Source organism: Orcinus orca, chromosome 12 (genome assembly GCF_937001465.1).
Source record: "Orcinus orca chromosome 12, mOrcOrc1.1, whole genome shotgun sequence".
Lineage (NCBI taxonomy): Eukaryota > Metazoa > Chordata > Mammalia > Artiodactyla > Delphinidae > Orcinus > Orcinus orca.
Genome location: NC_064570.1, coordinates 70,691,519 through 70,713,294, shown reverse-complemented (window position 1 = coordinate 70,713,294; position 21,776 = coordinate 70,691,519). Strand labels below are relative to the sequence as shown.

General features: G+C 38.4%; 1 protein-coding gene across 6 annotated transcripts in view; it reads left to right on the top strand.

Moving 5' to 3' along the window:
* LOC101277426 (cytochrome b5 reductase 4) overlaps positions 1-21,776 on the top strand; it is an 84,260-nt gene that overhangs the window by 18,952 nt on the left and 43,532 nt on the right. For 5 of the 6 annotated variants that reach the window (XM_033428515.2, XM_049695357.1, XM_033428512.2 and 2 more), the window contains exons 3-4: positions 6,962-7,062; positions 11,940-12,021. In XM_033428515.2, coding sequence (XP_033284406.1) covers positions 6,962-7,062; positions 11,940-12,021 — 183 coding nt within the window. The remainder of the gene's footprint in view (positions 1-6,961; positions 7,063-11,939; positions 12,022-21,776) is intronic. The other variant, XM_033428516.2, reaches the window with a different exon arrangement.

The window sequence follows — 21,776 nt, the reverse complement described above, 5'->3', positions numbered from 1 at the left end:
CCCCACCCTACTATATGTAAATCTTTTCTTTTAGGCTACAATCTTCTAATCATCTGCAAATAACTTCTGCTGCGATGGGTGGTAGGAGGTGGATCTTAGTGTTTTGACACATAGAGTTTTACTTCTCATTTTTAGTTCAAGCCCCTCCTCCACTAATTGCCGCTTCCCTGAGTGTAATGTATCTCTGGTTCCTTGTCTCTAGAGAGTAAACCTACACTTCTTGTGGGTTGGGAAAGGGGCTTATTACTTGGTTGCCTCCTGCACCCTCACTTTCAGAACTACCTGGATTACTGATTACTGCACCTTTTCGGGGTTCTGCTGCACATATTGGCTTTTTTTATAGGTTCCCCTCCGATTTACACATAGGCCTTATTTTACCTTTCTTAACTCTGCTAAGTAAATTATTGCTTATCATTTGGCTTTCAGTCTTCCAAAACTTTACTGCTCTCATGTCCTCTTCTGATTTCTGTGTCTCTGTGGTTTTATGTCTTACTTATTCTTTGTAGTCATTAGGAAGATTGCAGGAATGTGAGAGGCAAATGTGTGCTTTTAATCCCAAAGTCCTGAGATAGTCTATTATCTAACACCTTGTAAGCCTACATTCTATTATATTATTCTCAAATACCAAGGCCACATTTACTTTAAATCAATCATTATAAAATCCATTTATCTTTCATTAATATCTTTTCCATTTGTCTCTATTGAAATTAGCAAGATAATTGCCTAGTTTTCTAAAATATTAGGCAGAATTCTGCTCTTAGGTGTAACTGATTAACTCCTTTTGGACTAAAACTCCAGCAAATACTGACTATAAATTGAGGACAACATATTTAAAAAAAAACAACCAACTATCTAAAAACACTGGTGAGCAACCAAAAGCAGACAGAAACTAGAGGGTAAGGGTCATCTATATTTAGAAGAAGGAACTGTCACTGGGTGAATTGCCGTTTCCTGTGGCATTTGACTTGAGGTCATGCCCAAGTTGGTACTGTGAAGGGTGGCTAAAATTCAGATGGAGAACTCCCAGTCTTGAGTTGAAGAATTTGGCTGGCCTGAAGAACTAGATGACAGAGTTTGGGGCATTTGTACTAACTGAAAAATGAGGAAGAAAATCCAGAAAAAGAGATCCAGAGAGGGATATAAACTGTCTAAATCTTGCATACGGACAAACTCTAGGCAGCCTAACTAAGGCTAAAAGGATTGAACAGAGGTTTTAGTTTCCATTCCCCCAAAGGGGAAACAGAGTTGAGAGTTTGAGTCCAGTCAAGTTAATTGCCTACTAAAACAGTCAGTACTCTTTGGAGGAATGTAACAGAATCCAGAATTTCTACAACATACTATTTACAGTGGCCAGAATATAATCCAAAGTTTCTAGACATGCTCAAGAGAAAAGGCAGTTATCAGAGACTGACCCGGAGATGATCCGGATGTTGAATTTAGTTCACAAGGATTTTAAAGCACCTATTACAGCAATACTCAAGGAAGTAGGGAAACATAGATATATAATGAATGAACAAATAGGAGACTATAAAAATGGGAATGTAGAACTGAGAAATACAATATTTGAAGTAAAACATTTTACCAAATGGGCCTAATAGCAAACTGGACCTAACAAAAAGGAAGCTTAGTGAACTGGAAGATAGATTAATAGAAATTATCTGTAGAACAGAGAGGAAAATGACCCAAAGTAAAATGAATGGAGGCTCAGGGACCTCTGGGATAAAATAGAAATGTCTAATATATATTTATTTGGAATTCCAGAAGGAGAGGAATGGCAGAATGGAACAGAAAAATATTTGAAGAAATATTGGCCAAAAATTTTCCAAATTTGGTGAAAGACATAAAATTGTCAATTCAGAAGCTTAGCAAAACCACACATGATCAATGCAAAGAAAATCACATAGGGACTTGATTTTCAGACTGCTGAAAGCCAAAGATAAAATCTTGAGAACAGCCAGAAGAAAAACACCTGGACGCTATAAGAAGGACTGCTGAAGAGAATAAAATAACACCATCAACTCTGAATTCTATATCATTAAAGATACTCTAAGGATGCAGATGAAATAAAGACTTTTTTGGATAAACAAAAACTACGAATTTAGTATCAGCAGACCTATACTACAAGGAGCTCTAAAGGAAATCCATCAGGTTAAAGGGTAATGATACCAGATGGAAACTCAGATCTTTAGGAAATAGTAAATTTGTGAGGAAAGAGACAGGATTACTTTTTTTTCTCTTATCTTTTAAAAAATACATGACTTGTTAAAGCAAAACTATAACATTGTATTGTGGGGTTACATAAAGTATCAGGGATGGAGGGTGGTAAATTGTTCTTACATGTGAAGGGGTACAACATTAACTCAAACTGGTTAAACTTAGGGATATATATTGTAACCCCTAGAACAGTCACTTAAAATATAATGCAGATAGGTGTACTAAAAAGCCAATAGATAAAATGAAATTCTCAAAAAACATTTGGTTAGCCCAAAAGAAGTCAGGGAAAGAGGAATAGAGACAAAAACAGATAACTTGGAAGAAAAAAAAGGAAAGAAGAAAACTTGGGGCTGAGGAGGGAGACTAATAAGATGGTAGCTCTGCATTCAATCACATCAGTAACTAATTTAAGTGTAAATGGACCAGTTATTCTAATTGAAAGATAAGAGATTTTCTGTGTGTGTATATGTATCAAGACCTAACTACGTGATATCTGTGAGAGATACACTTTAAGTATAAAGACACAGGTTGAAAATAAATGTGTAGGAAAAAGTATACTATCTAAGTAGTAAATATAGGGAATTCCCTGGTGGTCCAGTAGTTAGGACTTGGTGCTTTCCCTGCCCTGGGCCTGGGTTCAATCCTTGGTCGGGGAACTAAGATCCCGCAAGGTGTGTGGCATGGCCAAAAAAAAACAACGGTAAATATAGTAATATGGGTCTAGATTAATAGCAGATAAAAAACTATTACCAAAGAAAAGACTCTTACTAGAGATAAAGACATTTTATAATGTTGAAAGGGTTGTTAGGAAGACTTTATGCCTGATAACAAAGCTTCAAAATACATGAAGCAAACATTAATAGAATTGAAAGAAAAAATTCAAATCCATTACCATTGTTGTGTATTTTAACACCCTCTTCTCAGCAGTTGTTAGAACTAGATAAACATCAGCCGTAAAATAATGAAAACAATATGCAGTTTCTTTACTAAACACAAGATGGCAAAGTAGTCACAGTACTTGCAAAAATGGATCCGTATATTTGAATACAGTGAAATATGCCATGATTTTACTACGTGAGCACACCCTTTTCCTTCATTTATTGTAGAGCCAACAAAATGAACAGTGGTGATTAGTGAAATAAACAGGAATACTGCAGTATAGTAGCATAATACTTTGTATATACATGATAGACGTTAAATAAACTTTTGTTGAATTAATGTAATGTGGGGCTTTGGAGTTACATTTGTGTTTGAATTTTAAAACAAATTATTTTAAAAGCTAATTATAAAATTACCACTTTTACTTATAGCAGTAGTTCTCAAACTTTTTGGTTTTAAGATCCCTTTACTCCTTTAAAAATTACTGAGGACCCCAAAGAACTTCTATTTATGATGGTCATATCTATTGATGTTTACCCTTCAGAAATTAAAATTGAGAAATTGAAAGAATTTAAAAAATTGATTTAAAAATAAACTCACTGTATGTTGTTATAAGTAATAATATTTTCATGAAAAATAACCATATTTTCCAAAACAAAATATAGTGAGAAAGTGACATTGTTTTACGTGTTGGCAAATATCTTTAATGTGTGGCTTAATAGATAACAACCATATTCTCATATCACCTTCTGCATTTAATCTTGTATACTTGTGAAAGAATTTTTTAAAAAAGGCAGGCAGGATCTTAGTATTGCTGTGAAAAAGTTTTGGCCTTGGACCACCAAAAGAGTCTTGAGCTTTGCAGGAGCCCCTGGACCATACTTTGAAACTCTCTGACTTACAACATAGAACAAAGAAAAAGTGAAAAATTACTACTTAGTGGGTGTGTGGCCTGAACCATGGGGATGCCCTTCCCTCCTTATTAGTGGGCTGTCAGGGTTCACATATGTGGGTACCTAACCTGAAAAATTGTGGGAGCCCCATCTGGGAGCTAGATTAATAGATATAAAAGGTCCACTTGAGTCTTCCATTGTGCTGTGTCATCTAGAGCTAGGGGTTGAGAATAGTTTGGGTCATGCAGCAATCCAGTTCTGAGTTCAGTTATCTGAGATATGAGGTGTGGTTCAGGTTCCACAGGTGGCAAAAGGCTTTTCCTCTCTAAGGGGAGTTGGAGTAGTGACTAAAAAAAGAGCGGTCTGGAATTGGAACCTTCACATATTGCTGCAGAGAATGGAAAACAGTTCCTCAAAAGGTTAAACATAGATTGCTGTGTGACCCAGGAAGTTCACTCCTTGGTATATACTCAACAGAAATACAAATATATGCCCACACAAAGCCATGTGCACAAATGTTCATAGCAGCATTATTCATAAAAGCTAAAAAGTGGAAACAACCGAAATGTCCCCGAGCTGATGGATGGATAACTAAAATGTAGCCCATCCATACATGAAATATTATTCAGCTGGAAAAAGGACTGAAGTACTGACACATGCAACACCGTGGATGAACCTTGAAAATAGTATACTAAGTGAGAGAAGGCAAACACAAGAGACCACAAATTGTGTGATTCCATTTATGTGAAATGCCCGAAATATTTAAATCTAAAGAGACAGAAAGTACCTTTGTGGTTACCTGAGGCTGGAGAGGATGGGAGGAATGCTACCTGAAGAATGTTTCTGCATGTTGTTAAATTGTACTATATGTTATGTGGTCCACGGCCTCTGTATAGGGACTCAGATCTTTGCAATATCAATATCAAAAACTCGAAGGGAGACTTCTGCCTTTAAATAACTAATGAGTCTCTGTTTGTTTGTTCCATTTTAGTACTTTTTAAGATCTGGTAATGAGACCACTGTAACTAGTATCTCCTTTGGCCTTAGCTGCTAGGAAGTTCAGGACCACATTTAATTGCTCAATCATAGTAAAACTGTTAGCTAGGCTAGGCAACTGGTATATTTTCTTTTCTTTTACATGTTTCAGTGTGTGTTTTTAAAATCTGTACGCACAAACTTACACAAACTTAAAGTTAATATATTACTGTAAGGTGCCCATAGTCTTTATCAGTAGCAGTTGGGATTTAAATTACAACAAATAAAAATATACGTGAAAAACCAGAGGCAGCGTTTGCCAAGATGGAAGAGTTCTTTGTGTGTAAAATGGCAACGTTAGTTTTCAGGTTATACCTGGAATGATATTGATCCTTGAACTAAGCTTTTCAACGAGCAGTTTTAAACAGTAAACTAGACGTTGTATCTTTAAAAGCCTATTGGGAATAATTCTGATCCTAATCATTACTTCAGACATTTGTGGTCTGTGGAATTTGGAGCATTAAACAATAGCAAAAATTCCTTCTAAATTTGGTGGGGAAAGGTGAATGGGGAAGGAGAGACAGGGGAACTCTGCCAGTTGTTTTTTTTTTTTTTTCTTTTCCTGACTTTTTTGGAGGCCTGCTGGAAGATTTTGTGAATTTACTTCTTTTTGTGAATTGCCTTTAAGCAATTTTATAAAGAAACCTGGACTGCTTGATTATTTTCCAAAATTAAACTGGTGGAAAAATTACAGTACCTTTCTTGAGTCTGAAATTCGACTACTTTCCTTCCAAGATTATTATATAGGATGAACATTTTAAATTATCTGAGGTTATTTAAATTCATGGAAGTCATTACATAAGGAATAGTCCTGGATATAAGAAAACCAGTTGTCCTCCTTGCACTCTTGAGGAGTCTTGAGGGCTGGATTTGTCTGCTGTCTAGTTTACTACAAGTGAAGGATTAAAAGAATTCACTTCCTTGGGTAGACTATTCATTGAGCTATTCTCCTATATTTCTTGTTCCCTGTTCCTTCTTCTTAAAAAATAAAAACATAGTTAAATATATGAACAGATAAAGTAAATATTGGGGAAGATGAAAGGATTATTAAGATCTAAATAATAATCTTGGTTCCTTGGGCAACTGCAGAGAAGAATTGTGCTTGCTTTCGCAGACTGTGCCTCAGTGGCCCAGTCACCATCTCGGCCTTTGCTGAGATGATCAACATATGGGTGACAGCTCCATTCTTTTTCATCAGATTCTCCTGCCAGGGCAGTAGAGGACGATGAAGTGGTAATATGAGAGAGAGAGGTGGGGGCAGAGAGAACTGTTAAATATTATATATGGTGTTTCATTATTTCTTTGCCTTAGGAGGCAGTTCTCTATAGGTCTTTGCGCACCTGCATAGCTTGCGAGCAGACGCGCAGACTGTCATTGTTCTAGGCAGTCTTTTCAGGGATGTTTGTGTAGTGCACAACCTTAGATGGTAGAGCGAGTGTCTCCCTCTAGAGCAAAGGACAGCTTTGCTTACTGTTCAGTATAATAGCGATCATGTCTCCCTCCAGAGCAAAGGGCCAGGTGTATTTACTGCCCTTCGGAAAATGTTCGAGCTTCCTAAGCTCAAGGTTGCTCTTCCGTCATGAAGCACATTGAGTTTACAGGTGTTATCTGGCCCTCTTCACATAGCTCTGTGGGAATTGGGGTTCAGGGAACTCATGCAGATGCTGATATTCTAGTTACCTCTACTGATGTAAGTACTAAGCTCTCCTTTGTTTCTAACCTGGGAGTCTCGTGTTTTCTGTCAGGACCCATGAAACTGGCAGGCTAACTTTTTAGCTTGCAAGTATGGTGAAATCTCAGACCCCTCATATTCTTAATACTTCTAAATAATGGTTTGTTAAATGGAATGTATTTGGAAAAATTTATTGAAACATCGATTTCTAATTTGTGCAGTTTGTTAGAAGTTCATTTAGGGTGTTATTTCTCCTTATTTGATGTAGGGTTTGTTTATAATGTCAGCCCGTACATGGAGTATCACCCTGGTGGAGAAGAGGAACTTATGAGTGCAGCGGGATCAGATGGTACTGACCTTTTTGACCAGGTAAGGTGCTGAAAGTGACCATTCCCTCACAGTGGAAGAGTGCTCTTAGGTTCAGCAGTGAGACAGTGGTAGAAAGAAAGAAAATAGTGGCATAAATTTCAGACGTGTGGCTTAAATTTTGAAGTGTGGGAAGATGCTCATAAGTAACAACTGTTCATTTAATTTGAATTATTTTACTAACAGTTTAGAGTTGCTCTCAGATCTGTATCTGGGAGTTTACTCTTAAGTGTTTGCTGCTTCTCTGCTGGCAACTGTTTACTCAGTTTTGATCAATTTTGATAATGGTGATGACTGACTTATAGGAGGCAGTGACCATTAGAGGAAATAACAAGTCCCTTAGCTTCTTTGCTCATTTGGGGATTGTTACATAATCAGCCTGTCTTGCTGTACTAAGTCTGCATATTATGTAGAAAGATCATTAATGAATAGAAAACATATTTTTCCTAGAGATAGCAGAGATTCTGTAGTATGTGTCAAAAGATATTTAAATTAGTCACTTTTCCCCCTTATATTTATTAAAAACAATGATTAGCTCTTATACTGTTTAAAAATCATGTAGAATATGCTAATTACTATCAATTGGCTGCACTGCTATTTTGAAACAACTATCTTGAGAAGAATAGAAATTTGCCTTTGTCTCACAAATGCTTTATTTTGTATTTTAGCGATGATTAACCATGTTGTAGTACTGGATTTTTACCATCTGAGATACTTGAATCAGATTGGCTTATTTTTAGAGTTGCGTTCTGAACAAATGAAATTTGATTTCTGTTCCTCTTACCTTCTCATCCGTTGTAGGATTTATTTTTTGACCAGGATACCAGAAATACAATTTGTTTTGTATTTTAATGTACTTACGTGCATCTGCTTAAATAACCGAATCTCATTTGCTGTTAATATTTTTCCTGGGTTGGAGAAAAGTCATTTTTACCCGTTGGTGATAATAGGATTCTCCTTGGGAGGTCCTCATTGCTGATTTAAATTCCCGTTGTCATTTGATATTTGTTATTGGCTAGCCGTGCAAGCCAAATAGAAAGTTTGGGAATATTTGCCGGAAAACTTGTCTACCATACTTTTATCTGTCCTGTGTCAACTGAAAAAAAAATTCACAATGTGAGAGTTGTGGGTTAAGTTTTATTTGGGGCGAAATGAGGACTGTAGCCTGGGAGACAGCATTTCAGGGAGCTCTGAGAAACTGCTCCCAAGAGGTAGAGGGAGAGGTCAGTATTGTATGATTTTAGTGAAGCGGGGTGCGTGGAGTCAGGCACACATTTTGGCAGATGCTTACGGCTAGTTACGAGGAGCAGATGTCACCTTAAATGAGCTTAGTGCTTTTCTAGACATGAGAAGATGCAGGAATTTGGGGTCATGAAACCATCTCCTGAAAATATCTAACTCTCCGAAGGCCTGTTCTGCCAGTTTTTCCCAGAGTACAGAGTGCGTCATTCCTGCTCTCCACCCTGCACTCCTTTCGGGGGGTGTTGAAGGTCAGCAGCTGCAGTGGCTAGTGACTTAGTCCTTGAAGAGGCAAGATGGCAAGTACCAGTTTTTAGCTGGCACCTGTAACCTCTTGATGCTGAATGTACTCTTCCACAAGACGAGTTTCCGGTAACATCTAGCCCTGTTCATATTTCTTAGTGTTGTGCGATTATATGGACCTTATTGAAATAAGCTTGTTTTGGGGAAGTCACAAGAACTGCTATATTGTTAAATTCTTTAGCAGTTTCAACAGTACTTTTGTTGACCAAAAAAAAATGCACAACCTAAAAGTTGAGAATTATGTTTTATTTGAGGCGTTACTGAGGACTGTAGTCTGGAAACAGCCTCTCAGATAGCTCTGAGAAACTGTTCCAAAGAGGTAAGGGAGAAACCAGGATATATAGGAGCTTTTGCTGGGAAAAAACTTGTAGTAGAACATCGAAACATTACTACTAATCACAAAAAGCAGGCATCTCAGTTAATTATTTTAGTGCTTTTCTGTGTATGGGAAGATGCAAGAGTCTGGGCTTGTTGAAATTGTTCCTTTAATATGCACCTTAACTCTCTAGGGCCAGTATCCTCTTTTTCTCCATGCTGAACTCCTCTTAGGCCACACCACTGGGGACGGCTGCAGTGGCTTGATGGCTTTATGGCTGCGACATCCTTTGATTACTGAAATGTCAGGCTACACCCTTTGTCCACACTTTAGTTACCAGATTGCTGCATTCCCCTTGTCTTTAATAAGACCAGTGATGTTTATTTATGACTTTTACTCACCATAGAAGTAAACAACTTGATAAAATTCTAGAAACAGTGGTGAAGTGTCTTATATCTCTAATATCTAGTATTTGAGTTGTACAAAGAATATTAAGTAATCTCTTTATCGTCAGACTTCTGTCTCTAGTTTTGATCTCACTTCTGACTTCTCGTTTCGTATTTCCAGTTGGCTGATGGGCGATTTGAAAACCTATTGGCAATTGAACTCAGTGTGCCCTCAGATAATATCAACTCATCTTCTTCCCTTTGTTTTTTCTACTGTTTCCTGTTTCTGGAAATGGGAACTTGAAACCACTTGAGTAATCTTTACCTTCTCTCATTGTATTATTGAAGTGGTCACCTGGACCTGTGCCAGGGTCTTGGCCCAGGTCGAGATCCCTTGTCTCAGCCTGGGAGGTTCTTTTTCTGCTTGGATTCGTATAGCCAATAACAAAACCAGTGCTGAGACTGGAACAGCACAAGCTTTCTTCGGTGGCCAAAGAATGGAGAAGCAAGAACTAGTTTGCAGATCAACTTCTCAACCTGACTCAGGCTGAGACACCATATGTATAGGAAGGTTGAGGTAAAATGGAGGGAATTGAGTAGAGGGTGGGAGGAATATTCATGACTTATCCGAGAACTGGGGGTGTGTTTGGACCAGGAGCTGAGGCCACACTCCTCTTCAGTCCCTTTTTGGGCTCTTCTGGTTGTTGTCATGGCAGTTGTCAGCTGTCATGGCGCTGGTGGGTGTGTCACTTATAGCATGCTAATGTGTTACAGTGAGTGTATAATGAGGCTCAAGGTCCACCGGAGTTTAGGTCTTCTGCCATTTTGGGCCTCGTTAGTTCTAACCAGTTGTTTAGAAATTTCTCTAGGAGCAGCTTCCTCCTTTTGTATTTAGGCCTGAAACTCGATAAGGGCAGTTAGTTTCCATCTGAGGGAGGGGCAGGAGTATGGTTCTGGGGCAACAGTCTTGGTAACAAATGTGCCTCAACATCTAATCACTGGCGAACTTCTATGATGCTGTCTTTAAACATTGCACCTTTTCTGTCTTCCCACTGTCTTAGGTCAAGTCGTCATCACCCTCTCTAGCCCTAATATTTTAATACTGTCCCGGTATCTTTACCTTCAGTACCAATTTAGATAACATGACAGCTAGAATAGTATTCTTAAAGACAATCGTCTTAGCATCTTGTTCAACAAGTTTCAGAGGCTCACCAATGACAGTGTAATAAATTCAAAGTCATTATTCTGGCACTTGAGGGCCTAAAAATAATGTATCAAGGTAAATATTCTCAACATGCAACTTGCTTTGGAACTGAAGTGCTTTGAGCAAATCACCAGTTCCATGATAGACAAACCCCATACCTTTGTCTCTTTGACTATCCTTCTCCTTCATCTATCTGTTAAAATTCTACCCAACCCCATAACCCCAGAGATGGTGCTTTACACATTACTGGAGACTCCATAACTATTTGGTAAATAAAATTTCAAGTTATATTAATTAGTGTGCATTTATAAGTACATATATATTTTTTACATATTTTCGTGTATATTTATTTACTCAGGAACATACATAAAGATTCTGGTATCAGTATTATTTGACCTGATTATTTAGTGATTATATAGCATGGAATAATATATTATGATTTTCCTTTACTGGTCTTTTACAATTGGACTTTTAGGTTGTTCCCAATATTTTGCTAATATAACTAGTGCTATGATGAGTATCCTGGTGCCTGCATCTTTGTGTATATGCAAATATTTTCTCAGGTAAATTCCTGAATTACTGAAGGGAAGAGCTGCATATTTTAAGGCTCTTAATATATATTGAGAAGATGCCTTCCAGAAAGGTGGTTTAAATTTAATTCCCACTAGTAATTCTGGCAACAAATACTGTCAGTTGTTTCCCTTGAAGTGACAGTCTCACTTTGTTCATTTAGAAGAAAATGTCTATCAGATACCCAAGTCTGAGTAACTGGTTTATAGGTCATTCTTTTTCTTTTATGGGTAAATAGCCTTTCAAGAAAAAACACAGTTTAATAGGCAAATCAAACAGTTGCCTAAGTGTTTTTCCTTGCAGCAACCATCTTACTTAGCAGCAGAAGTGTTTTTGAGAACTTCCCATTTTGTCACACAGCATATAAAAAAGACCTGTAACCAAGGGTTGAGGTTTAAGAAAATTAATTGTTTTTTCTACTTCATGAAGGATATTCTTAAGTGAAACCAACTCCCTCCAGCCCCATGGGTCTGTGGTGGTAAGCAGTGTAATGATTGAGACCACTGCCTTGATTTGTGCTAAGATGCAAACTGGTTTACCCACCATTGCTATTTCAACATCACTGCAAATGTCAGTACAAGAAAAAGGCAAATAACATCTTAGTATTATGAAACTAATCAAGACCTCGTGGGTATCTGAAAGGGCGTCAGTAACCTCCAGAGGTCTGTACACAACACTTTGAGAACATTGTTCTAAAGTCCCTATATATGCTCCCATTTTGTCACTTCCTTGTTGGCTAATTGAATCTGCTTCTTAGTTTTTCAGAGCCCTGTAAGAATATTTAGTTTTCATCAGAAAAAAATTAGGGCATCTCATGGAGTTAGAGTCATGTTGCTTTTCTGCTATTTTTCTCCCACACCAGGTTCATCGTTGGGTCAACTATGAATCCATGCTGAAAGAATGCCTGGTTGGCAGGATGGCCGTTAAACCTGCTTTTCCTAAAGGTACGTGAAGCCAGGGCTAAACTGGCATTGATGTGTGATACACATGGACTGTCTTTTAGGTGGATTTCAGCAAATAGATTTAAAGAAATCACTAAATTGTTCTCATTTCACTGGCGCCCTGTTCTAGCCACTGTAAAGATTTTACTTTAGTTCTTTAGAATGAAACAATGACTTTACCTTAAAAATTTGGCATGTTTTGAGAGAACATTCATAGTGTGGAGAATAAGCATAATGGAAGTGAAAGAACTTTATTTACTTAGTTTTCATTAGTCTTTTATTCTCTTGTTACATAGAGTAGCTCGAACAGTTGGTTGGAAGTGACTTTTAGACTAGTTTCCTAAAATTTAATTTTTTGAATATGTAATTGTATTCACATGACTCAAAAATCAGAAAATATAAAAAGTTATACAGTAAAGTTTCCCCTCTCAGCTTTGTCTCCCATTTGCCTTGAACTTTTCCACTCCTTGACTCTTTACCATAAAAACTGATTTTAAAGTACTTTTAAAGAAACCAATTGCTTGGGACTTCCCTGGTGGTCCAGCAATTAAGACTCTGTGCTCCCAATGCAGGGGGCCTGGGTTTGATCCCTGGTCAGGGAACTAGATCCCACACGCATGCCGCAACTGAGATCCCACATGCCGCAACTAAAGATCCCATACACTGGAACGAAGATCCCACGTGCTGCAACTAAGACCTGGTGCAGCCAAATAAATAAATAAATGTTAAAAAAACAAACAAACAAAAAAACGATTTCTTTCCCTTACCTTCCAAACTGCCACTCAACAATCGGCATGGTGTTGGAGATCATCTGTTTCCTCCTAAGCTTCTTTTGGAAGAGCGCCCTTTGAAAAGTTTAGACAGGCAATTGGAGTAGCAGGAGTACTTTGCTTAAATCCTTTACTGTAGATGGAACTGAGTCGTTTCTTTTGAACAACTCCTGATTTTGACATCCAAATTCGGAATGCATTGGCTTGTTTGAGCTGACTCCGCTACTATTTATTTAGTTCAGTGAGTTTTGTATTTCAAGGCCTTACTGTTAGAGGCCTGTGTCAGCTGTATAGAAATAGCACAGGCGTACCTAGCTTTGAACCCTAGCTCCATGGCCTATTGGCTGTGCCATAAAGATGGCAGTTTCTGTCTCTGAGCCTCAAGTTTTTTCATCTGTACACATTACTCATAGGGCTAAGAATTAATGTGAGTAAATTAGCATGAATTTAACAGAGGCTCAAAAAGGATTTTTTCTTTCTATTGCTATAAAACAAATAAGCAGTACACGCATACAGGCATACTTCGGAAGTATTGCAGATTCAGTTCCAGACCACTGCTATAAAGCAAATATTGCAATAAAGCAACTCACGTGAATTTTTTGGTTTCCCAGTGCACATAAAAGTTACGTTTACACTCTATTCCAGTCTATTAAATGTGCAATAGCAGTATGTCTGAAAAAACAACATACATACCTTAATTTAAAGACACTTTGTTACTGAGAAAAGCTAACCATCATCTGAGCCTTCAGAGAGTCAGTCTTTCTGCTGGTGGAGGGTCTTGCCTTGATGCTGATGGCTGCTGACTGAGCAGGGTGGTGGCTGCTGAAATTGGGGTAGCCGTGGCAACTTCTTAAGATAAGACAGCAGTGAAGTTTGCCACGTTGATTGATTCTTCCTTTCATGACGATTCTTCTGTAGAATGCAGACCTGTTTGGTAGCATTTTACCCACAGTAGAACTTCTTTCAAAATCAGTCAGTCCTCTCAAACACTGCTGCTGCTTTATCAGCTAAGTTTCTGTACTATTCTGAATTCTTTGTTGTCATTTCAACAATCTTAACAGCATCTGCACCAGGAGTAGATTCCATCTCAGGAACCACTTTCTTTTCTCATCCATAAGAAGCAACCCCTCATCTGTTCAAGTTTTATCATGAAATTGTAGCAAGTCAGTCACATCTTCAGGCTCCACCTCTAATTCCAGTTCTCTTCCTGTTTCTACCATGACTGCAGTTATTTCCTCCACTGAAGTCTTGAACCCCTCAAAGTCATCCAGGAGGGTTAGAATCAACTTCTTCCAATCTCCTGTTAATGTTGATATTTTCACCTGTTCCCACGAATCAGGAATGTTCTTGATGGCATCTAGAATAGTGACTCTTTCCAGAAGGTTTTCAATTGACTTTGCCCAGATCCATCAGAGGAGTCACTATCTGTGGGGGCTATAGCCTTACAAAATGTATTTTTTAAATAATAAGACTTGAAAGTCTAAATGACTTTTTGATCCACAGGGCGCAGAATGGATGTTATGTCAGCAGGTGTGAAAACAACATGAATCTCATTGAACATCTCCATCAGACATCCTGGGTGACCAGGTGCATTGTCAGTGAGCAGTAATATTTTGAAAGGAATCTTTCTTTTATGAGCAGTAGTTTTCAACAGTGGGGTTAAAATATTCAGTAAACCATATTATAAACAGATGTGCTTTATTATTCCATTTATAGAGCACAGGCCGGGTAGATTTAGCATAGTTCTTAAGGGCCCTAAGATTTTCAGAATGGTTAAGTGAGCCCTGGCTTCAGCCTGTCCTTTGAAGCATTGAAGCCAGGCATTGACTTCTCCTCTCTAGCTATCAAGGTCCTAGATGGCATCTTCTTCCAGTAGAAGGCTGTTTCATCTACACTGAAAATCTGTTGTTTAGTGTAGCCACCTTCATTAATTATCTTAGCTAGATCTTCTGGATAACATGCTACGGCTTCTACATCAGCTCTTGCTGCTTCCCTGTGAACTTTTATGTTATAGAGATGGCTTCTCTCCTTAAACTTCATGAACCAACCTCTGCTAGCTTCACACTTTTCTTCTGTATCTTCCTCTCCTCTCTTGACCTTCATAGAATTGAAGAGATTAGGGTCTTGCTCTGAGTTAGGCTTTGGCTGAAGGGAATGTCATGGCTGGTTTAATCTTCTATCCAGGTCACTAAAACTTTCTCCATGTCAGCAGTAAGGCTGTTTTGCTTTCCTGGAGTAGCACTTTTGATTTCCTTCAAGAATTTTCCCTTTGCATTCACACTTTGGCCGACTGTCTGGTATAAGAGGCCTAGCTTTCAGACTGTCTTGGCTTTTGACATGCCTTCCTCACTAAGCCTAATCATTTCTAGTTTTTTATTTAAAGGGAGAGTCGTGGGACTCTTCCATTCACTTGAACACTTAGAGGCCATTGTAGGGTTATATTAATGGGCCTAATTTCAGATTGTTGTGTCACAGGGAATAGGGAGGCCCAAGGAGAGGAAGAGAGATGGAGAAATGGCCAGTCGATGGAGCAGTCAGATCACACATATTTATAGATTGAACTTGCAGTCTTATGTGGGTGCAGTTTGTGGTGCCTCAAAATAATTACAATGGTAACATCAGATCACTGCTCACAGATCACCGTAACAAATACAATAATGATAAAAAGGTTTGAAATATTGCCAGAATTACCAAAACATGCCCTAGAATCATGAAGCGAGAAAATGCGGTTGGAAAAATGGCACCAATAGACTTGCTCAATGCCGGGTTGCCCCAAACCATCAGTTTCTAAAAACGCAGTATCTGTGAAGTACAGTAAAGCAAAGCACAATAAAACGAGGTCTGCGTGTATACCAAAAGCAAACTAGTTTGAACTTTAGTGTCTGGCAGTTCTTCCAAACCAGTTTACTTTTGTAAACAAATCCCTTTCTTCTCTTAATTGCTCCTGAGTTCACCTATTCACTGCCAGCGGGGGCCATGTTCTTAAGGAAGGCTTCTAACTGACTAGTTTTACCTCATCCTGGACATTACATATCTTGTTTACACAGTCCGGTACTAAAGGTCATGTGCTTCTCTGTAATACCGTTCAGTGTGGTCAGAAGGTGTGCCAGCTCCTTAGGCTTCTGTGTCATAGGAGACATGAAATTAATAAAAGGATCTTTCTGGTTTCCTTCCTTCCTCCCTGGAAATGAAAGATAATCTTCAGAATGTTTCATCAGATACGGCAAACACCGTTTAAAATGAGCAGATTCCACAAGGAAGTCCCCAGATATTTAATTAAAAAAAAGGGGGGGGGCGGTGCTAGAAGCGGCAGTCCAGGATGATAAGCTAGTTCTGATGCCTCCATTTCCCCAAAGCACTTATCAGATACTTGGAACGTAGAGCCACATGGGAATTTTAATGGTCACATAGGAAATGGGAGACCGGGTCTTGGGTCTGTAAAGGCAGGGAGTTGGAGCTGAGATCCCTGCCTATGGCTTGACTCTTGAAGTCTATATGATCAGTGAAATGGGAAGGCTTGAAAAGAAATCTGTGCAACAACAAAGGGAGATGTCAGGATGGTCTGCCTTCACCTTGTTTATGAGGTGATGGAGGAGAGGAAAGAGAAATCTCCTTTGAGAATTTGTAACCACAGTCTTGCGCACGTAAGAGTTGGGAATTCAAATATATATACCACCTGTGTGGTCTTAGAAACCTCAAACCGAGAAATAAAATGGTCTCCCATTACTGGTTTCCCTGCCTGCTTGGCAGATTTATGTACACGTTTTTAATGGTGGAACAAACTTTCAAGCTAAAACCCTTAAAACGCCCACAGGGACACATCACCAGTTATTAGTGTACAGTAGAAAAATTAAACAACACTTGAGGAAGCAAGTCAGCAGAAACAAAAGCAGAATTTCACCCCTTGGACTTTATTATTTGTATACAAGTAATTATAAAAATAATTATGAATAAAAATAATTATGTTTGAAGTGATTAGGAAAATAAGAATGAATTGGTAACATGAGTAAAGCAAGAGACTGCTAAAATAATCATGTAAAATTGAAAAAAAATAGAACTCCTAGAAATGAAAAATGGAGCTGGTGAGATTAAAAAGTGCATAGCACGAATAGTTAGAGTTTAGACGTAGTAGAAGAGTTGAGTGAACTGCCAGACTGAGCAGCAGACGTTGAACAGAACATGGTGCATAGAAACAAAATGATAGAAAAATATGCAAGAGACGCAGAGGATAGAGCAATAAGATCTAACACTTGTCATCAGATTTCCAGAAGGAAGTAGTAGTGAGAATGAGGAGGAGGCAACATCTGAATGGCTGAGACTTTTCCAGAGTTGGTAAATCACAAATCTCAGATTTAGCAAGTTCAGCAAATCCCCAATCAAGATAAATAAAAAGAAATCCACACATAGACTATTCATGGTAAAACTGCAGAATACCAAAGACAACAGCCAGAGAGAGATAGGTTTACTAACAAACCAGTGATTAGTAAATTGACAGCTAATTTACCAGTGTAATTTACTAGCTGTTACTGCTAATTTAGTAGAACGTCAATAGGAGACAAAGAGATCAGTATCTTGGAAGTTCTGAGGGAAAACAACTGACAACCTAAAGTCATTCAGTAACAAGGATGAAATAAAGGTAGTTAAGACTAGGAAGCAAAGACAAGAACTTTACAATCAGGAAAGTTGTTGACTGCAAGTAAATGGATCGGGTTTTTGGAACAGTAGAGACTTAAGATCCAGCAAGATAACAGTCTGAACTCCAAGCTAACCAGAACTAGTAGATCATATAAAAGGGACAAAGTAACTAAAGAGAAAAGTTTAATGTGTCAAGAATGTTCATGATAATTAAAGTGAATGTTGTTTTAACTACCTCCTATGCCTTTCATCGACAGGCAGAGATTGATCCTTGAAGTCTGCTGGCGTGAGACTTAAGGATAGAGACTATTAGATGGGGTGACCGTGTAATTGTCCAAACTGGGGCAGATTGGAGAATGAATGGAGCCTCTATTAGTAGTTATACTGAGACAACAGGGGGCAGGCAGTAAACTGTAACTGTAGCAAACTAGAGACTATGTTCGCTCCACAACTACAGCTTCTAGATGAAATGGGAACAGAGGTGTAAACAGAGATGAAGTGGGAATAGAGGATGAAAACAGATTAAGTAGGAATAGAGGATGAAAACAGAGACGAAGTGGAAACAGTAGGTGGAGACTTGCTGACATGAGGATTTATAGGGGTTTGGGGGGGGGGATGGATATACTGAAGAGAAATGTTATATATGGGCTTCTTTCAATACGAGATCCTTGACACCATCTTTTAGGTGGGGTGACCTGCCAGACCCCAGTGCAGGGAGGAGCCAGAAGTAGCATTTTGTAGGCATCCCCACAGCTGAGCAGTCCCGGGAGGACAGTTTTCCATTTATCTGCTGGCTTCTGGGGTAGGAGTGATATCTGGGAAGAACACAGAAGAGCTAACAGTGTCAGAATATAAACCACATAATACTAGTGGGTCCTTATCAAGAGAAGAATCAGTGGGTTTTTTATAATCCTTTGTTTAAAAAGTATTGTGGTTTGTATTGTGCTTTAGAAAGATATCAATAATGAATAAAGGGAGAAACTTTGCTTGAAAAGGTGAGCTTCAGTTACTGATTATTTATGTGGAACACTTCATTCTCTGGCAAAGATGACAAGTGTTCTTTTTGCCCTTTTTTGAGTCCTTTGCTGTCATTATTATAGCCACTGGCCACATGTGGTTGCTATTGAGTATGGAAATGCTCTCCAAATTGAGATGTGCTACAAGCGTAAAATACCGCATTTCAAGACTTAGGATGAAAAAAAGAATGTAAAATATCTAACAACTTTACATTGATTACATGTTGAAATGACAAGATTCTGGATATGTTGCATTAAGAGAAAATATATTATTAAAATTAATTTGACCTGTTTCTTTGTACATAGTTAATATGGTTATTAGAAAATTTTAAATTATATTTGTGGCTTGCATTATATTTCTTCTGGACAGCACTGTACCAGATCATAAATGCACTCTTAAAATTTTAATATATTAAATTTTTTAAATAGTCACATTTTCTTTATATATATATTTTTTATTGAAATATAGTTGATTTACAATATTGTGTTAATTTCTGCTATACAGAAAAGTGATTTAGTTATGTATATACACACACACACACACACATTCTTTTTTTAATATTCTTTTCCATTATGATTTATCATAGGATATTGAATATAGTTCTCTGTGCTGTACAGTAGGAGCTTGTTGTTTATCCAGTTCTATATATAAAAGCTTCCATCTGCTAAACCCAACCTCCCACTCCATCCCTCCCCCACCCCCTCCCCCTTGGCAACCACCAGTCCGTTCTCTATGAGTCTTTTTCTGTTTCATAGATAGGTTCATTTGCGTCATATTTGAGATTCCACACATAAGTGATATCATATGGTATTTGTCTTTCTTGTTCTGGCTTACTTAGTATGGTAATCTCTAGGTCCATCCATGTTGCTGCAAATGGCATTATTTCATTCATTTTTATGGCTGAGTAATATTCCATTGTATATACACCACATCTTCTTTATCCACTCATCTCTCGATGGATATCTAGGTTGTTTCCATGTCTTGGCTATTGTGAATAGTGCTGCTGTGAACATAGGGGTGCATGTATCTTTTTGAATTAGAGTTTTTTCCACATATATGCCCAGGAGTGGGATTGCTGGATCATATGGTAGCTCTACTGTTAGTTTTCTGAGGAACCTCCATACTGTTTTCCATAGTGGCTGCACCAGTTTACATTCCTACCCACAGTGTAGGAGGGTTCCCTTTTCTCCACATCGTCTCCTCTCCAGCATTCGTTATTTGTAGAGTTTTTAATGATGGCCATTCTGTAAAATAGTCACATTTTCTAATGGCATAGCCCAGTGTCAGGAATGTTTCTTTTTAATTTCTCATTGTTTTATCATGCTTTCTAATACTTTATGTTTTTAGTTTTCACAAGCGCTTGCTGACTATAAAGCACTTAGAACCATAGATCAGTAGAATACTTTTGAGGTGGAAGAGGGATTTAGAGCTGTTCTAACACCGTCAGTTTAAAAGGGAAGCTCCTGAGGCTTGTAGGTATATGTACTTTCCTTAAAGGCTACAGTTATTTAATAGGAGAAGCCCACCATTGAGAGAAGTCCTGGGTGCTTCCTTTTGTGAGGCAGAAAATCACCTCATTAAAGTTATCCTCTTTCAACTAATTTATTTCTCTTTGGTATATGCCAGTGGTTCAACCTGGGTTGAGTTTGCTCCCCAGTGGACATTTGGCAATGTCTGGAGATGGTTTGGTTGTCACAGCTGAACTAGATGCTACTGGCATTCCCGTGGGTAGAGGAGAGGTCAGGGGTGCTGCTAAATCCCCTACAAGACACAGGATACACTCCCACGATGAAGAATCGTCCGGCCCCAACTGTTCCTAGTGCTGACATGGAGAAACCCTCATATATGAATTAGTTTTTTATTCTTAAAAATGATGGTATTAGTGGCATCACTAATTGGGTGGGCTGGCTGCCAGCTGGGAGGTCAGCTTCTGTATAGTCAGTCAAAGTTCCCTCTTCTAGGAGCTACCGTTTCCTCATTGATAAAATGGGGACAGTTCAGGGCTCAAGTGGGTGGACAGAGCACAAGCTCAGAGGCTCAGTACGGGGCAAGCAAGACAGTTACTAGTGGAGAGAAAGGGGTGGGTGTCATGATGAAGTGGACTTTACTGGCTGAGCAGATTTGCTTTCTCAGCCAGGCTACCTTCATTTACTTTTGTGCTATAGGTCCCACTGTCTCAGTGATTCCTGCCAGAAAGATATAAGGGACAGGTAATTAAAAATGGGGGGTGAGAAGTCCCCGGTCAGGGGGCAGATGCAGGCCTGAGCAGGAAGTGGGTTTTGCTGTATGATTGTGACTGGCCAGTGTTTGGTTTAAGTTAGTATTTGTTTTGTTTTCAGAGAGAAATGATTGTTTTTAACGTGCTTTTTAAAAAATATTTATTTATTTATTTGGCCGTGTCGGGTCTTAGTTGCAGCACGCGGGATCTTTAGTTGCGGCATGTGGGATCGAACCCGGGCCCCCTGCACTGGGAGCGTGGAATCTTAGCCACTGGACCACCAGGGAAGTCCTGAAAAATGATTTTTGAACATGTATATTTGTGTATAGGTAATACCAAATAAGAAAGGAGTGGTTAATCCCTCTGAGGATAGGACAAGAGTAGAAAATAACTAATAAATTGGAGAATTGAATAAAAAATGACAAGTATAGCCTTGAAAGCAGAAAATACAAACTTCTAAAAATGCAGTATTTGCTGTGATTAGTTAAATGAATCGTGGAGAGAAAAACTGACCAGGAATAAGTAACTATATAGTCTGGTACTTTTAGAACTTTTTAATCCTGGAATTTTTCAGAATATGTGTTTGAACTATTGAACCTTTATTTTAATTCTGCTAGTAGACTACTTCTAGGATAAGGAGTAAACTTCTGGGCCTTGAAGTTTGAGAGATGTACAAAATTTGAAGATGATTCAGAGGATATTCACAAAGATAAATTAAGGAGAGTAAAAGAGAAGGATAGTTTAGAAATACATAAATTATTAAATTTTATAGAATTTGAGAAATGAGTTTATGACTTCGGAAACAAAACCAAGAATTAGGCCTCAGTTGTGTTATGAAGAGTTAGTTCTCTTTAGAGATGAGGAAGAATTTCTAGAGAAAAATGGTTATTAAACACATTGTAGAGAACCAGGGAGTCTTCTGGCCAGGCAAAGCAGTAAAGGGAACATGGAATGGTACACTTTGGATTTTGTGACTAAGATCCCTGGTAATAAGACAGAGCTCCTATCTGATAGTTACGTGACATCAGCCTTTTGGAGTGAGAAAGGAAGGTGGGGTATGTAGCTACGGATAAATATGACATTCAGATGTAAAAGTGCGGCGTTTGTCTTCCTAGAAT